The sequence below is a fragment of the Camelus dromedarius genome, chromosome X (assembly GCF_036321535.1).
Source record: "Camelus dromedarius isolate mCamDro1 chromosome X, mCamDro1.pat, whole genome shotgun sequence".
Classification (NCBI taxonomy): Eukaryota; Metazoa; Chordata; class Mammalia; order Artiodactyla; family Camelidae; genus Camelus; species Camelus dromedarius.
In genome coordinates, this window is record NC_087472.1 from 66,546,399 (window position 1) to 66,565,022 (window position 18,624).

General features: G+C 43.0%; 1 protein-coding gene across 11 annotated transcripts in view; it reads left to right on the forward strand.

Annotated features, from left to right (window-relative positions):
- ARHGEF9 (Cdc42 guanine nucleotide exchange factor 9) overlaps positions 1 to 18,624 on the forward strand; it is a 165,137-nt gene that overhangs the window by 38,772 nt on the left and 107,741 nt on the right. For 8 of the 11 annotated variants that reach the window (XM_010995344.3, XM_064483091.1, XM_031446570.2 and 5 more), the window contains one exon: positions 15,222 to 15,401. The exons of the other annotated variants lie outside the window; for them this stretch is intronic. In XM_010995344.3, coding sequence (XP_010993646.1) covers positions 15,222 to 15,401 — 180 coding nt within the window. The remainder of the gene's footprint in view (positions 1 to 15,221; positions 15,402 to 18,624) is intronic. 11 annotated transcript variants of the gene reach the window in all.

The window sequence follows — 18,624 nt, forward strand, 5'->3', positions numbered from 1 at the left end:
TAGGCATAGCCCCTTGGGCCATCTGGCTCTAATGAGGACCTGCAATTTTTAGAGTTTCTCAAGCTAGAAACCAGGTCGGGGTGTCCTGGGGAAGCCTTTCTGGTCCTTGGTACCAAAGGCTGGAGCTGGAAGGAGGGGGCCCTAGACTGGGTCTGGGCAAGGTTAGGAAGCAGACAATTGGCAAGAGTGTGCCAGATCTGTCCTGGAGCAGCATCCTCAGAGCTCCTGTAGACTACTGCTGACTGTGATAGCCTCATGCCTATTTCTCAGCTTTGGACTAGAGATCATGAAACACAAATTTCAGTCACTATTCTGCCACTTAGGGTGTTTCTCAGTCAGGTTGCCTTCCTCTGTCTGGGTCTTATTTGGCCTGTAGGTAAAATCGCCGGTATTGCCCATAGATGCTGTCAAGCCTCAGATAGGCTTAGAGTTGAGAAAGTGCTTTACAGAAGTACTTTTTCTTCACCCATAAAGCTGTGCCTCCCCTCTCCCTAATCTGGTCTTGGTGCCTGCCAACAACTGAGCCTGACTTACAGAGTAGTGGTAGAAAGAAAAGGGCAAAAAGGGGACCAGGAAAAGGCAACCTCATGGGGTCAGGTTGGTCAGGGTCATGATGGGGTCACCCCCACTCATACAGATGCTTTTTAGTGCCAGGTCAGTCCTTTCCCAGAACACAGGTTTGCAACATTTAGGTGGTCATATAGCTTTGGCTCCTCAGGAACCCTAGGTAGGGAAAGTGGGGAGCATCAGGAACAGGGTCTTCTTCCTAAACTAGAAAAAAGCAAGCTCAGATAGCTTGTGCCTGAGGATGTAGCCTGGGGTGCCAGTTCTGACCCTGATAAGGTGCATTATTCTAAGTTTTGTGCTCACGCCATTTCACCTGCTTCATTGAAGGCGGTGAATCAGGAACTAGACTGTGTAGCACAGGTTTAAATTTCTTCTTACCCCATATACTGTGGGCAAATTCCTTCTGAGTCTCAGTTTTCTGGGCTGTAAAATGAGCTTAACTGTAAAATCTCAGAATCGTGGGATGCAAGAATTCATCATGACAAAGGATGTGAAAAGTGCCTTCTAAAATGTTGAACATACACTGTTTTTTTTTTGGATCAATAAGAGTTCATCCAGGTTGTGATTATAGGTAGTTTGGAGGTAATTCAGGAGCTTATCTTCACTTTATTTTTCAACTCCTTCCCCTTCCCCTTCTTTTAAGCCAGTATTGTCTCCATTTTGCAGATGGGGATGCTGAGTCTCAGAGAAGGGAGGGACCAACCTGATGATACAGGATTAGGTAGTGGTGGATTCAGGACTAGAAACCATGCCTTCAGATTCTAATTCAGTGTGCTTGCTATAGCCCAAGCTACTACACAATGAATTCCAGTGCTAAAGGAAGCTGCTGGTGGCAACTTAAATTAATATATGTTAAAAATTTAGGTTTGTCTCTGACACCTAGCAAGGAAGCAGGGTTCTCTGGGGCCCAGCATTTCCCAGCAGTGCCCTACTTGCCCATGAGAGGCACACTGACTTACCCGTTATCCCTTACACAGCAGCTCATGTCCCACTCATCTCCTGCATGTTGGAAGCAGTGAAGCATTGGAGAAGATGCTAAACTGTTGTGAGAGGGAATTGTGCTGCCCATTTAAGCCACTTCAGGAGGATCCCTGAAGGCACTTGCTCTACCTTGGCCACCTTCACTACCTCACAACTTCCTGGGTACAGAAGCCCTGTATGGCTGACTTGCCTAAGGGGTTAGGCCAAAAGGTATCTGAAGAAATAATGTTTGAGGGCCTTGATCTGTGGAGTATTTTTATCAACTCTTGAGGGATAAGATGGTGGAAATCTAAGAACCAAAGCTGGGAGAGTCCCTCGAGATGATCTGGGCTGACTCTCATCTGGCCTTGATGTGGATGTTAAAAACCCAGTTAGACTGACTTTTTCTTCCTCAGTGTGCTCTTCTTACACCACAAACTTGCACGCTAGGCAAGGTTTCCTGGAGCCTTTCTAGATTGTTTATTTTTGCTTTGTGAGCCTAGTAGAAGGTGGGTAGGCACGTTGGGACAGAGTGGTGAGAAAAAGGAGATGGAAAGATCTGTGAAATTCAGGCCTTGAGAGCTAGGCTTTGGGGTAGAAGGCCTTTTGTGTCTTTCTTCATCTGTCCTGCCCCTAACATGTTATTTTCCTATAACCTACAGATTGGCTATAGGAACCTAACCCAATTTGTTGCTATTTCCACTTGTGCTGCTAAAACCTGTAATGAGTACAGTGTTGACCTTCTAGGTGATTAGACAAGCAATGCTGGGGGTGAGGAAACAGGCAGAAAAAAGAAAACACCTGTTCTTCAAGTTTGAGAATCCAGAGAGGTGGATAGGGAAGGGCTAGTTGCCAAAACCCTGCCAAGAAGCATGCACACAATTTCTTTAGCACTCTTGGCTCTAGACACCTCATTTTTTAATTATTTTATTTTTGAAAAGGAAATACATTCACATGGTTTAAAATTCAGAGGGTGCACAGTGGAAAGTATCACTCTAGCCCTGCCTTCCAGCCACTTGGCTTCCTCTGCAGAGGCCATCAGTAATGTTCTATGGATATATAAACATATAAATATATTAATCTTTCTATTTTTATGGTAATATACACACTGTTCTGTACCTTGCTATACCTTGGAGGTTCTGTGATCCTGTGGGGGTGTGAGGATATGCTGTGGAGAGCAGAGGTTAAGAGCACTGGTTCTAGAGTAAAACTACCTGGACGTTGGTTCTGGCCCTGTGTGACCTTCAGCAATCACTTTATCTCTCTGAACCTTGGTTTCCTCATTTTTAAAGCAGGGATCAAATAAATTAGTATATATAAAAACTTAGATTTGTCTCTGACACATATTAAGTACTCAAGTGTTAGCAATTTTTATTATTAGGAGGAAAATAGTAGACTCTGAGTCAGAAGATTTGGGTTCTCTTTTGCCCTCTGCTCCTAGGATAGCTGAGTGACTTCCCTTGTCTAATCCTGTTTCCTCATCTTTAAAACATAAGATTGCATCCTTACTCTCCTTACCTCCCAGAGTTGCTGGGATGATCCAGTGAGCTCATTAATGTGAAATGAATATGAAAGCAATTTAGAAATTATAATGTGTTAAGGACATGGTAGGGGTGCTTCTTAATCTTTTCATAAAAGCTGCTTTGGATGGCTTGAACCCAATGTCCTGAACTGGGTGGAGAAGGCAGTACCCTTTCTTCCAGCAGTGGAACCCAAAGGCCATCCCTGTACTGTAGTTCTGTTCTAGGTAGAGGTAGCCCATGGCAAAAATTTGAAATAGTCAAGTTTTGTCTTCTGACCTTTCTTATCCCATCCCATCTCTCCTCTGAATTCCTTGTTTCAATGTCTTCTTCAACTCCCCTCTGTCTCTTGACAAAACCTGCTTTTAGAAGCAAGGCAGCAGCATCTGTCAGAGACAACCCCAACTTTCCAGTCTAGATAACCTAGTCCAAGTAGTTCAGAGAGGAAACTAGATCTGCCCAAGTTCAGTACTGCCAAGTCAGTAACCGAGCCAGGCCTGGAGCCCATTCTTCCCATCCACTTGTTTTTTCACTAGTGTTTTGCATTGTAGTGTGAATTTGAATTTGAGATTCTTTAGCAAAGGTGGTGAGGAAGATTCTGGAAGTGTCTCCACTTAGCCTTCATACTGAGGTGTTCTTACCCCTTTATTTCCAGGGAGGGTCAGACTTGTTTGGGGCCGTGAGAGGAGGGTGAAGCAGGTGCTGATTATAGTACTCAAGGGGTGATTTCGATACAACATTGGGAGGAAAGAGCACGAGAAAGCGTGATCTTCTAAATGCAGCTCAGGGAGAAAATACTAGAAGTTCTTTATACATTAAATTGTTAATATCATTTAATTTCTATTTTTGTTGAGAATTTTTATAAAATATATACTGTATTAGTAGAATTTAGATACTGGGATAGTTCTTTTTTTTAACTAATTGACAATTTTTAACTAAAACAATTGACAGCTATCCTTCTAAAAGACTAGTTTCTTGATTTCTAATCTTGGCTCTGCTGCTGACTAACTTGCCACATTAGAGTACTGCTCCTTAACAGAGCCTCAGTTTTCTTACCTGTAAAATGTGGACTGAACTAGATGTGCTAGCTCTTGGGAGTCTCCAATACTGGCCTTCCCTGAGTATAATAATACACACTTTCAGGGTCTTGAGCCCGAGACAGAGTCAAGAAGAGTAAGTTTCAAGTCCTAGCAGCTTACTAGATGCTTCGTCCCTCAGTCAGCTGCCCTGGGTCCCTTCCTTTCTCCACCTCTGTCTCCTCCACCTAGCCCAGACAGGCAGACACTCTTACATAAGCCAAGATGACCTACTTGAAGTTCTTTTGTTACAAGTACAACCATTTTTCCTGCAGACACAGACCTGGTGCTATCCTTCCTGGGCCCTGAGGGTAGGTCTGATTGTGCTTCTCTTGTGTCCTCTCTGGCAGCCTAGGTTTAGATGTCATATCTCTCTGTCTGAAGTCTTTAACAACATAGTCTGAAGGGAAGCCAGCTCAGCCAGTTTGAGTCCCCTGGGGCCTGATCCAGTGGCTACTCACTGACCATTCTTGCTTATCTACCATTTACCATGTCTTCTGGGAACCTTGGACTGTGCTAGACTTTGTCAGGAGAAATGTGACTCATCCCTGAACAGGAAACGCGCTGACAAGGACCAGAAGCACTGCTCAGTGCCTTGGCCAATGTCTTCTCTTGCAGGGAGCCAAAGATCAGAGGGAAATCAATAAGCCACTGGAAACCATCTTTCAATTTCTGATGGTCTGTTTAAATGCAGATTTCCCTTTTGGGCTGTAGGACTCCCCAGTAGACAATTACATTCTCTTTGGAAATGCCTGCCAAGACTAGAGCCTTTGTAAGCTTGTGTCCTGTGTGAGCATGCTCAGTAGACTTCAAGGTGGTTTAAGTTGATTGAAATATGTTTATTTTTCTTATCTCTTCTCCAGATATAGGAGCAGGTCACAGTGCACCTTACTAAATGCTGTTCCTTGTCTCACCACCTCAGACCAGATGGCTACATTTAAAGTCAACATTAGAACCATTAGTTCCAACCTATCTCCTCCTCTGCTCCTCCCCCCACCTACAGTCCTCCTTCCGCTACAAGATTTTAACACGACATATGTCAAATGGATAAAAAATGACTTTCCCTTCTTCTCTCTGCCTTGCCCACCCACCCTCTGGCTGTGGTGTTGATGAGTATAGAACTATGCATGTGGGAGGCATGGAGGACAGATTCTTCGTGTAGTTCTAGCCCCCTCTTCCTACCCTTCTGTAAATGTAGAGGATCCCCACTCCCATCCCCTCCCAGGAAACTCCAAAGCTGGCCTTTAAGTCACAGTCTAGGAAAAGTTAAGGCTCCCAGGGCTGGTCCCAGTGGAACCACATAAAAAAATTCAAGAACCCAGGTGCAGGGCCCAAGATGAGTCTAGGTCATCTCAGGGATTTGGGGCTCTCTGAGCCCCCTGCCTATCCCCTAGGCTTACCCTGGCCATCTTTCAAGGTATGAAGGCAAGAAGAGACCCCAGTGGGTGGCTGGAGCTTAGTACCCACAGCAAATCCAAGAAGACCATAATGCCCGGAGTAGAAACACTTTGAAGATAGGGCCCAGGCTGGCTCAAGGGACAGGTAGGGGTCAGGGTAACCTCCAGCTTGGGATGATATGCTTCTGACTCAACTCATGGAGAGAGCATTGCTGAGTCAGTTTTTTTTTTTTTAACTAATAATTTGTCTCTTAGAATATTGAAAGCTGACTTGGGTAGATTGAACACAACTCTATGAAATTGCTGCTAGATTGTGGCATAGAGAGATGCTGGAAGGATTTTCTGTTAGGGCCAGTGGGGGTCTCAGTGCTAAAGGTCAGGGTAGGGGTAGCAGTAGGGGTGCAGGTGCAGATGGCGTCTAAAGGCAGACTGGGAAAATCCTCCTAGACAAACTAGTGTAATTTCTTAGCCTGCCTGGAACCTGACACAAGAAGGAGTAGCCAGGAGACAGAGTTTCAGAGATTCTGATTTCTTCTGAATGGTCCAGTGTAATAAGAGGAGATTCTCGTACTTCAAACTCTGGCTCTAGAAAGTTTAAAAAAAATCCTTGGTCTCAGTATGATTCAGAATCACTTGGGCTGCTTGTTAAAAGTACTGGGGTGATTCTAAGCAGAGGGTCTGTGGACTACAAATTGAGAAACTGGTGTGATGAGTCAGAGGCGCCTGAATGATGCCAAAAAATTGCAGAACAACTTGACAGTAACTCCTGTTTTCAAGATGCTTTGAAGATAAAAGCTGATGTTTATCAAGTTGGGGGCTATTCTGGTGTGGGAGACTTCTCCAGCAAACAGTATCATGATTGATGGTCTGGAAACATTTCTTCTTTCTGATCTGTGCAGTCCTTGGCCCATTTGGCTGCATTTTCTCTTAAGGACTTATTCCTTCAACAAGACCAAACTTAACTTCATGAACTTTGGGGTAGCATCTGGGTCTCACTTTAGAGACTCCTGGACCCATTAGGTTGAGCTAGTGGCAAAAGTTTCATACCAGAAGAGTCCATTGCTAAGGTCCAGAACAAACAGGAAACTTCCCTCATATGTTTGGTCACTGTTATAGCTGAGATTACTTTGTAACTTCTTTTGGAAGAGGTCTAGATAGAGGTATTATCCTTTGTTATTAATCTGTAATGAGTGAGAATATGTCCTGGATGATTTCATACCTTAATATGCTTGTCTGGATTTCCCAAGCTTTTAGGTGCTGGCAGGTGTGAGTAGGCTTGTGACGTATTGGCCTATAGGTCAGGTGATCCATCTTGCTCCTGCTGAGCCTGACCTGCATTTAGGCTTACCTTTCATATTAAGCCAGCCCAGCTGGGTTTCGTGGCTGCCAGGTGTGGCTGAAGCCAACCTTCATTTTATTAAAATGAAAAATGGATGATAGAATGGGACATTGAAAGAAACCAATGTCTAATGACTCAAAAATCCCATGCCTAAACTAGGAAAAAGATGATCATGTCATGAAAAGCGATGATATTTGCTTGCAGCGATGATATATGTATTGCAGTACATATAGAGCCATCATTACTTGAACACATTAGTTATTCTGCTCAGAAATGAAATTCTTTAGTTATGGGTGATAGCAACACCCAGATTAAAGCTGAAACCAGCTAGGTGTGAACTCTTAAGTCATAGGGAGAAGAAAAAGCAGTTCTTATTTTTTTTTATATTCATAGTGTTTTTTTTTTCTTTCCTGACATCTTTTTTTCTTTCCCTGATGACCTATGAAGTACCCATTGAGTACCTATGAAGATCTTTAGCAAAAACCAGCCCACCCTGGAAGCCACGTGACCATAAATCCTACCAGCAATGGACTGACATGTAGGCCACCTGGTACATATCATGTAAACAATTTCCTTGGCCCCCATAGAATATTCTGCAACCTGACAGATATGCTAACTCTGTTACTGTGATCTTCCTCAGAGTTTGTCTGGTTTTAGGGCTCAGGTCATAGAACTTTAGACAGAGGCTAAAAGCAATGTTGTTCATTATAGATTAAGCAGATGTTTCACATCTGCTCTTCACAAGCATACATGCTGGTGGTTTGGAGAATAACGCTATGGTTGATAACTTGAGTAACTCCACACTGTCTTATTTTCTTCTTATCCTAAGTAGAAATTAGTGAAAGGGGCAAAGGGAGAGAGGATACATGCTGGAGTCATCTGGGACAGGATTAAGGAGTAGATGGAGCAGGACCATACAGCAAGGAAGAGGCAGCCTAGTTCCAATGTCCCTACGCTTAACCATGGCTAAGGGAATGACTGAATCAGAGGCACAGAAGTAGGAATGCATCTGCCTGCAAGAGACTCACTTTGACCAGAGTGGAAGGTCCCTGCCAGGTTTAAGACAAGGGTTAGATCCTTAGGTGGGGCTAGAGTAAGGAGAGCTTTGAGAGATTGACAACAAGGAGTTATTGAGGCTTCTTAAGCATGGACAGTGGCACCAGCAAAGAAGTTTTGAGGAATGCATTATTAAGGAGTAGCTTGAGGAGGAGAGAGACCTGTGGGCAGCAGGAAGTCCAGGTGGGAGACAACTTGGGGTGATAAGGGCCAGGCCTAGGATAAGGCACTGAAAAAGAAGATAAAGGGTCATGTCTAAGAGAGAGACATGTGGAAGAAAGAAACATCAGGACCAGAAGAGTTATCAGAAGTGGGAAAAATAAGGAAAGAGAGGAATGGGGGGCATATGATGAGTTTTACATATGTTTTATTGGAGGTAGTAGGAAGCCATCCAGCAAAATGTGGAATGGGCAGTTAGAAATATGAGACTGGATGTAGTGAGAGTTGATGTCATGAGAAGGATGATTTATCTGAGGAGCTACATGGAGAGAACAAACAGTAAAGGTCCCCATTGACTTTTGAATGAGGCAGTCAGTGGCTAAAGTAGAAAATCCATTCCTCAGTTTTCCCAGCCAGTCTGACTGGCCTTTGCTTTAATGTGTCACCAACAATGCCTGAGTGGGTTATATTTAGGAAGGGGCTAGTCAGTGCCAAGTTCTCATTTTCCTGAGTAGAGAGCAATGAAAGTATCCTATCAAGCACAAAGATGGATGAGAAGAAATAAGCTGCAATAATGAAATTCCTGTCCTTTGTAAAGCTGAAGCATTACCCTCCATAGAAAGCCAGAGCTGGAAGGGACTTGAGAGGTTGTCTGTCTGATTCAAGCCTGTTACTTGATGGATAAAGAAACTGAAACAGGTAAAGGGACCTATCTAGGATCATTCAGTGAGTTACTGGCAGAGCTTCTTCCAGTAGCTGGTCTTTTCTGCACACCATGGTGCCTCCCAGCTGTTGTTGGAACAATCTGGGCCACACCATTCGAGAAATTCCAAAAGATTATAGTCCTTGAACTCACTGGGCAAGATAAACAGTTTGTTTACAAGGTTGTGTTAAAAAGACATCTAGTTTATTCAGGAGAGAGCATAAAATCCCAGACTATTTTAGATGTGCTAAAAGAGAAAAAAGGAAGGGATTTTGTCTTGTCCCTGCCTAGCTGTTGAGGAAGGGGACCTTCTGAGAGGATGGGGGCAGGTGCCAACTGAGAACACCTTATAAACGGTCCCTCCTTGTCACCTTGTGAAGCTTTTTGGAAGGCAGGACCAGCCCAGCTACTTTCATGGCAATTGATACATTTGCTATTCTGCACAACACTTTTTTTTTAACCTTTCCCACTTCTACTTCTTGCCATTAAAACTAATATGTCTGGCAGCCACCCAGGCTAATTAAATGACTATTTTCGAGGTGGTACTGTTTAGCTAGAGGGAAAGAATATAAAGAGGAAGACAAGCAGTATAGCTCTGGAAAACTGAGTGAGGGCTATAATCCCAGGTTTTGGTCTGTGTTGGCAAGGCCTGGCACTAAGGAAGTCCTTGTAGACAGGCAGGGAGCCCAACCTGGGGGATGGCATGGGGGTCCTTGGGGAAAATGAGGCATTAGGAGAGACAAGGGTAAAGCCTAGACTAGAAAGGTCCTCTTGGGCAGCGGTTCACCAAGTGTGATCCCTGAACCAGCAATGTGGGTACCCCTTGGAAACTTGTTTGAAATGCAAGTTCTCAAGCCTCACTTCAGACCTACTGAATGAGAGAATCATAGTGACTAGCAATCTGTGTTTTTTCTTTTTTTCTTTTTTTTAACAAGCCCTCCAGGGTGTTGAGAACTATTGCTTTAGGTCATTCACAGCGTGGGCTTGTCTCCCTGGAGAGGGAAACCAGCTGGAAGCCCCTGTCTCTGCCTTCTTGACAGGCAGCGTTGGGAATTGGCAAAAGCAAAGCTATACAATAAGGTCAACTAGAGATTCACATCTGCTCTACCACCTATTAACTAGGTGACTGTGGGCTATGTGGTTAACCTCACAGGCTATCTTCAGTAAAAATGCGGATGTTAATGCTTACCTTGGAGAGCCATAGAGACTGAAATAACAAAAGAAAGCCCCTTACACAATGCCTGGCATATGTTTTCAACAGATATGTTTCTCTTACTTCCCTCCTTCCCTTTTTTCCTCCCTGTTTTACTTCCTTCCTCCCTTCTTTGTCTTCTTTCTTTCCCCCTGGAAGGGCCCACTGGCCACTCCAAGGTAACTGTAGACACATGCTTCATTGTTGATCAGAGAGCAGCCTGACAGATCAAACTCCCAGTGCCTACGGGGTATAGTGATTATATTTCCAGGTTAAAATTCAAGCCACATGGGTCTGATAACAGATGTATCTATTTGTAGGATCAATGGGATGGAATATTTGAAATTAGGATTGCTGGGAAATCTAGATTAAAAGAAATTGGATCTCATTCATTCTTTAAAAATTATGACTTTTCCCCCTCCATCTTCTTATTCATGTCTAAAAGTCTCTTTGGTTTTGGGATGCACTACACTGTGTCTCATTCACTGGCAGGTCTGAGCAAGAGCCAACCTATATTTGGTGCTACACCTGAAATGTCCTAGGGATTGGGAGTTATTTTATTAGAAGTCACATCAGCACTGTCCCAAGGCCAAGAGCTATTTGAGTACCTTGCTGGAGTAACCCAGTACCATTTCCGGGCTTTATGTTGGGTTTGCAGGATGAAGAAATAGGGACATTTGGGAAATAAAGGCTTTTGGTGAGGAGAGAGGTATAAACCAGTTTAAGAAATAAAGACTTTAACCCTTGATGTAGCCACTCCCAAATGGCCTTTTCTTGGCTTTCTTCCTCTTATAGCTAGCTCTGTACTATTTGATAATTTCATCATCTCCCATTGCTTGAGACTCTTGTCCTTGGCTTTTGCAAGATTGCACCCCTTAGTATCCTAAATATGTGCTGACAGCTCCATTTTGGTTTGTTTCTCTGGCTCCTCTTCCTTTCCTCACCTCCCATTATTGTTGTTCTCCCAGGTTTCTGACCTTCTATTTTTAGCACTTTCTTCTAGGGCAAATTTCCTTGATTTCCACAATTTTTTTCTGGGCCATTGAATCCCAAAACTATATAACTGTTTCCCCTGATCTCTGTTGAACTTCCAGTCTACCTTTATGTCCTGGTGGCCCCACGCAGTCAACACATTAAAGAGAAAATTTTTCATCTCTTCTCCCCATCCAAAAACCAGCATTTCTTCGTAACTTACCCTCATGCTTTAATGATCACACTTAGGATTAAACTCCCTCCACTGAATCAACTTTGACCTCCTCTTTTTCCTCAAATGAAGATTTAAGAACCTTTAAACAGGGCTCCAGTCTACCTTTCCGGCTGTCCTTCCCTCCAGCTGTTCCCCAGCACTTTCCAAACTCATCAAATTTCCCAAAGCCTTCACCTCACAAGAGCCTTTATTTATAATCTCATTCCTCTTCCTCAGATGCCTTTCCTGCTCCCTTCTCTGTTACAATCATACCTGTTCTTGAAGGCATATCTCTAGTGCCCTCCCCCCAATTCCATTCTAGAGCCAAATAGCCACACATGATCCTTCCTTCCTCTGAAATCTTATACTGGGTCAGTGTATACCAGACATTGTACTAGGTACTATATATCCAGCACTCAGTTCACCCTCTCCAACTCTGCCTGTGAGACAGGTATTATTATCCCCATTTTGCATATGAAGAAACTTAAGCCTAAAGTTGTATAGCTTGAAAGTCTTGTCCTTAGCTTTTGTAATATTGTACTCCTTGATATCCCATTTACATGCTGTTAGTTCCATTTTGGTTTATTTATCTGATTTCTCTTCTATTCCTTACCTCCCATTGTCACTGCTACTTTCTAAAGTCCAGAATTGAAGCTAGGTTTGCCTGCCCTTAACCACCTTTGCATACTGCTTGAAGGGCATTCACTGTTGGTAGCCAAAGGGCCTTTGATCTTCAGGTAAGGACTGTGGCTGAATCACAGTAAGCAGATCCCAGTACACAGTGAGAACTCACTGAATGACTGTTGAACGGAAAGTGGATGAGCAGAGAAAAGTCATGTTTATGAAAAATTGTAGCAAGTTAAAAGTAAATTCTGTACACAAAGGGGAGATTGGAATCAATTTCTAGCCCAAATTTAGTTTGCTTTTAAAACAGCTCAGAGGACAGGGGAAGAACAGCCCCTTATTCCTGCTTGAGTTTGCAATGAGAGAACATAGGAGCCCAGCTACCAGTCCCTTGTGGATTAGCCCTCTTCACATTATCTGCACAGACACCTGCCAACTTTTCATTCAGTGTCTTACAGTTTATGAATCAGGTAGGAGTGTACAATTACTCTCAATTAACAGATGAAGAAACTGAGACTTAGAAGAAGTATAGTTTATAAGAGCAGAGACTATAAGAGCCAGACTGGGCCTGCATTTGAATTATGGCTTCAATACTTATTGGCTCTGTGAATTTGGGCAAATTGTTTAATCTCTCCTGATCTTCAGTTTCCTCATCTATAAGATGGGAATAATAGTATTTCTTCAAAGGGCTGCTGTGAGGCTTAAATGAGTTGATGTGTATAAAGTGCTTAAAATAGTGCCTGACATATAGTAAGTACTCTGTATTAGCTAATATTATCATCATTATCATTACATCTTTAGCAAGTAGTACAGTAAGATCTTAAATCCAGGCATTCTTTTTCTACCTTCTCTATCTATGGTGTTATGTTGGGAAAAAAAATGGTCCAGAAGGCCATCTGGTGACCATAGGCAAGTCACTCCTGCTATATTATACCTGATCTATAAAATGAGGGATTAAGGGTGATGATCTTTGAGGTGCTGTCAAGTTCTGTCATTGGCTCCAAGTAGGTCCTGACAACAGGCTTGTCAATTGGTTTGTCACCACTGGGTGCTGGATTGGCCTTGTCCAGGGTATAGTGGGGCTCTGTGGCATGAGGGCCCAGGCAGGTCAACTGGACTAAATGGGGACTAGAGTGAGCCAACTGCTACTGGGAGAAGCCAAGCATGGAGCCCTTAAAAAGTCCCTGAAACGAAGACTGTGCTGTGGAAAGAGTACAGGCAGTAGAATCAGCCAAACCTGGCCTTGGGGAATTCAAATAGAATCACAGAGCCCTGAGCAGAGGGTTGGTAATTGTTACCAAGATACTCCTGACCCTTGATAAAATTCTAATGATACAGCTTTAAACTGTATGCCCTCATCGTGCTCTTGAGTTGGGGGTGTCTGTGCTTATTGAACTCTAACAACAACCAATTGGTACCCATCTTGGCAGGAAGAGGGGAGATGTCTCTGTAAATACTTATTTTATTGATGTCAGTGAGCAGCAATTCTTCTCCACTGAGGCCACAGCAAGAAGAAATTGACTTTTAGTGCAATTGGAAGAAAACAAGTTCAACATAGAAATAAATCTCCCCTTAGGCAAGGGCACCAGTGACTGAATATTGCTGTCCAAATGCCGTTCTTTGGGGTTCTTGAAGAGTAGGAGCCATCTGGTTTGCTTATGATATTATAGATGGAGTTCTGTGAGTCCATTATAACTAATTAATAGACATTGGTAGCATGGTATGATAGCTATTAGTGCATATGCAGTCAGAGGACTTGGCTTCCTAATTTTTTATTTGTGTGATTGGCCAAAGGACCAGGTCACCTCTGTGAGCCTCAGTTTCCTCATCTTTAAAATATGGGTAATAGTGAGACTCAGCTCATTCAGTAAGGATCAAGTTATGCAATAGATGTGAAAACACTTCATAAACAGTAAAGCATGAGTTACTTGAAAGTGGTATTATAAAAGGTCCTTTTTGAAATCTCTTTTGCTGAGGAGCACCCTTTATGCCTTCTGTGGAAAGCACAATAGCTAGAATCCTGAGCAATGAAGTATGCCTCAGGCAGGAGCCAACCAACAGAATGCCTTAACTAAGTCAAAAGATCAGTGTGTATGTTTTTTCATATGTGTGTGATGTGTTATGCAGTAATATCATGACCATAGGGTTATTCTCTGGCTGGTATGCTGGAAAGTGGACCTGTGTGAGAGGATGCATGTTCTATATTCTGCCTCTGTTGTCTTTGAATTGTTTTGACTTTGGTCTTGTGGAGCCATGTTTGCCTTGTGGAATTGGTCCTTTCCCAAAGTAGGCTGATGGAAAAACTGACTTCTAGAGGACATGTTCAACAATTCAGTGCTGGGGAAAGAATGAGTCCTTTGCCTGACAGGCCATATATTTTCTATTCTGGAATCTGTTCCTCCAAATGCCAGGAAGATTGATGACCCATTCAGGCTAGAACCAGTTTGGGAGAAAAGAGAACAAATAACACAGTGGTCAGGATGGTAGCCAGAGAGAGATAAACTATTCCCCTACACCTGTCCTCATCACTGTGCTTAGAGCGTGTCATGAACATATGTGTGTGTGTGTTTATGTGACAGTGGCATAGATGTCTGCTTGCTGCTGTGTGGAGCCCAGTCCTGCTGGCCATGAAGTCTAATGTCCAAAGTTAGGGTGTGTGCATAGCCCCTGACTTTCTAGGTGATCCTGAGCTCACCCCTCAATTTCCTTATGGCTCAGTTTTGCCATCTATCAAATGTAGAAGTTAACCTAGATCCCTTATGTATCTCACAGGGTGGTTGTATAAATCACTGAATGAATCTGTGCCAAGGTTGAGTTTCTTGGGAGCAAGGCGTCACAGAAAGCCATATTCTTTCATACCCATGAACTCATGATCTCTGTAGATGGCATCATGTGTGGGTGAGAACAGGAGGCTACAGGACTGGGGTCCATTATGTATGTGGAATGCCATGGTCTGTAACCCTTGGGGGTGGGGTAAAGTGGGGTTAAATAATGCATCACCAGCTCTCAATTGGTCAGTTTCAAGGAGGAGGAGGAAAGAGGGAGGAGCACAGAGAATTTAGAGCAAATTCACTTGAGCCTCATTTTACCCATTGCTTTCAGCCTCTCCACCCTTTCCAGATCCAGGGCTGCCTTGAAGCACCAAGGAGAGATGGACTGGGGCATTTTTTCTTCTCTAAGGGAAGAGCTTATGAGTAGGGATAAAAGCATGAGGCCTATATAGTCCATATACACATTCTGGGTCATTCTACCTACTGGCTAATGGAGAGTTCATAGTATTATTTGTCTTGTCCAGTGGAGTTTGCTTTCCCAGTGTCATCTCCCTCACCCCCACCTTTCACCACTAGTATGTGAGTTTTTCCATAAGTAGGAGAGTTTTGGGTGGGGACTAGTAAGGTAGCTAGATGTGTGGACTGAACACATTCTTATTTTGTCTCCTAAGCTGATCACTGGAGATTCCATCGTTAGTGCTGAGGCAGTATGGGATCACGTCACCATGGCCAACCGGGAGTTGGCATTTAAGGCTGGCGACGTCATCAAAGTCTTGGATGCTTCCAACAAGGATTGGTGGTGGGGCCAGATCGACGATGAGGAGGGATGGTTTCCTGCCAGCTTTGTGAGGGTGAGTGTCAGCCTTCACTCTCCTCTCCTGTCTCCTTGGCTGCTTGTCCCTGGCTTCTCTCTCACCAGCCCCTTTTCTCCTTCTCATTCCCCTCCTGTTGGCTTCTCACATTTTTTTCTCATGTTTTTGGTCTCCTACCCAGGACCTAGGCTTCCTTTAATCTTCACCCTTCTAATTTTGAGACTTTTTCTTTTTCTCTTGTTTATTTTAACAATCCCCACCTCCCACCTTCTACCTGCTGTGACTGTACAAATCATTTCTCTTTTTGGCCTTGATGGTTTTTGATGGCTCTTTTAACTCTCTATTACTGTGAATTTTTACCTTTCCCATCTCTCTTTTCTGCTTTATTTCTTTTCCTTGACTTTTCTTTTTTTATCCTTTTTAAAAATAAATCTCTTCCCACCCTTCCTATCCCCTCCCCATTCTTCTCTGCTTCCTTTGCCTCCTTTCTCTCAATTAGAGAAGTGTGAACAGCTCTGCATGTTATCTCAGGATGGTCTACAGCTGTTAATGTAAGAGCCTAGGCTCCCTAACCCCTCAGGGACTAGAGTATACTGATTGCAAATCTTACTTTTTGCAAGAGAGTCAGGTTGCTGAGATCTAAGATGTGCTGAGGTGGGAAGCAGACAGCCTGACAGGGTTTGCAAGGCTTTGGCCCCTTTGACATTGTACCATAAAGAACCTGTCTTTTAAAAGAAAGGGCTTTTGGGAAGGGGCTTTTGAGCAGTTTCTGCTTCCTCTGAGTCACCAATTTGCAAGGCTTTGGCCCCTTTGACATTGTGCCATAAAGAACCTGTTTTTTAAAAGAAAGGGCTTTTGGGAAGGGGCTTTTGAGCAGTTTCTGCTTCCTCTGAGTCACCAATTAGCAAGATACTAATGGGGAAGAACACTGGCCTGGTGTCCCAGCTCTTGGCCATCCTTAGAGTTATGAGCTAGAATCAGTTATTTGGCAGTTGTGAGCTCTCAGTTTCCCCATCTGCAAATGGTGTTGGCAGTTATTTCATGCCAGGGAATGAAAGAGATTTGTGGCAGTACGGGTACCAAAGCCACATCAGGGTGTCTCAAGACCATCCTTACCCCAGCCTATCATCTTTTTAAAGTTTCTTTTGTAAAATAAGGCTAAAGTCTTGACCTCTAAACAAAAGATCAGAGTGGCTTGGGCCCTTGGAGAATGAAGACCCTCAGGATAAGAATGATGGCAGTGTGACATGAGGGAAGGAGCAGGGCATCTGGAATCAGACAACCTGAGATGCAGTCTCAGCTTTACTATCTCCTAGCTCTATAGCTTTTGGTAAGACTTTTATCTTCCCTGAGCCTCACGTCCCCATCTGAAAAATAAAGGGATAGCAGACTTTTTATGAAGATTAAATGAGATCACTATGTAAGTGTCTAGCACAGTGCTTGGCACATAGTGGGTACTTGGGAAATGGTAACTTGCTTTATATTCATCATTATCCTCCTTCTCATCACTACCACCACCTTATTAACTCCAAGAAGGTCTGTGTGTCAAAGCTGGCCATAGTGGTTGAAAGAGGCCTCCCTCCTTAGAAGGCTGCAAATGTAGGAAGCACTGTTATCCAGTTGGAACAATTTAAGTGAGAGCACTGCTCAGAAGCAAGGAAGTGCACAAAGTGGCCTCTCATCCCCTCTATCTTGATAATCTCTTAATGAAATAAATATCCAATCCTGTTTCCTCTACTTTTGTATAGTGTCTTCCATCAGAGTCTCCAAGTGCCATGTGTCCTAACTCAGCTTTGCTGGTTGATGAATTGGTCCCAGGGGTAGTTTGAAAGAGCACATCAATAACCATGGGTATTTGGTACTAACATGAGGCCCTTTACACAGACATCTTGTGTGTCTTGTGCTGACAGCACTCCCTCTTTAAAAGAAAGTTTAAATTGCACCCAGCAACAACATCACCCAAATCCACATGTATTTCCTTTCAGTGAAATGTCATTTGTATAATAAACAGTAATTCAAGGGATGGGACAAAATGATTGAGGAAGGCAGAATGACTCCAGGAGGCAAATGGCAGAGCCAGGCTTTGGAATATCAGTGAACTGGCATTGATGCTCCTATATCCAAGGCCAGGATGAGTGTTCCTCCAAGCACACAGCCCCAGCAGCCCCAGCTGAAGCTGACCTTTGAGAAGATCACTGGCTGGCCCAGGCACGCATAATATAGAGTCTAGTCTAGTGGTTCTCAATCCTGGCTGCACAATGAAATAATTCACTTGGGTAGCTTAAAAAACTCATATTAAAACACAGGCTCTAGGCTAGTTAAATCAGAATCTTTGATGTTGAGAATGATTTGGCCTAGACCAGCACAGTCCAATAGAGTATAATGTGAGCCACAAATGCAAACCACAAATGTAATTTAAAATTACCTAGTAGCCACACTAAAAAATGTTAAAAAGATACAGGTGAAATTAATTCAATGTATTTTTCTTAATACAATATATCTAAAATATTATATAATATCATGTTATCACTGTAAAATTATTAATAATATACTTTACTAAGTCTCTGAAATCTAGTAAGTGTTCTATACACATCTCAATTCACACTAGTCACATTTCAAGTGTTCATTAGCCATATGTGGCTAGTTGTTACTGTATCAGCACAAATCTAGACTGAGGAATGTTACAGACCAAGAGCATTAATGACAGGGCCTAAGTCATAACTTAGAGCTCCAATATTCTGTCTACTATACCAGTGTTTTTTCTTTGAGAAACTAAGGTAGTATTTCATGTTGCCTCAGATTGTATTCAGAATGAGCATTTATTTGATCATTGTAAACCTTTTTTGCTTGTTTGTTTAAGTAAAGTCGAATGGTCTTCAGATCTCTAAAGGGGAATACCATGGAACCTTAGAGGCCAGCTGTTGTGCTGTCGCCAGTAAAAAGAAATGGGTTAGACTGTTGCATATATGATGTGAATATTGGCTCCAAGGCAGACTTTTCAGTTCTCATGAATGAGTATTTGTGTGTAGGTTTACATTCCTGGTAAGATTGTGTGTTGCTCAAGGGTTGGAAGTTATAGAGGCTCTTTTGTAGTAGATATTTAAAAATAGAATCGCTGTCTTCATTCTTCTACATTGATTTTGGTTGAGGGTAGAATGGTATTGTGGAAGCAGTGCCAATTATATTAGGAAATGGGAGACCTGGGTTCTAATCTTGGCTCTCCTAAACATTTGGCATATGATCATGGGCTTTTACTTTCTCC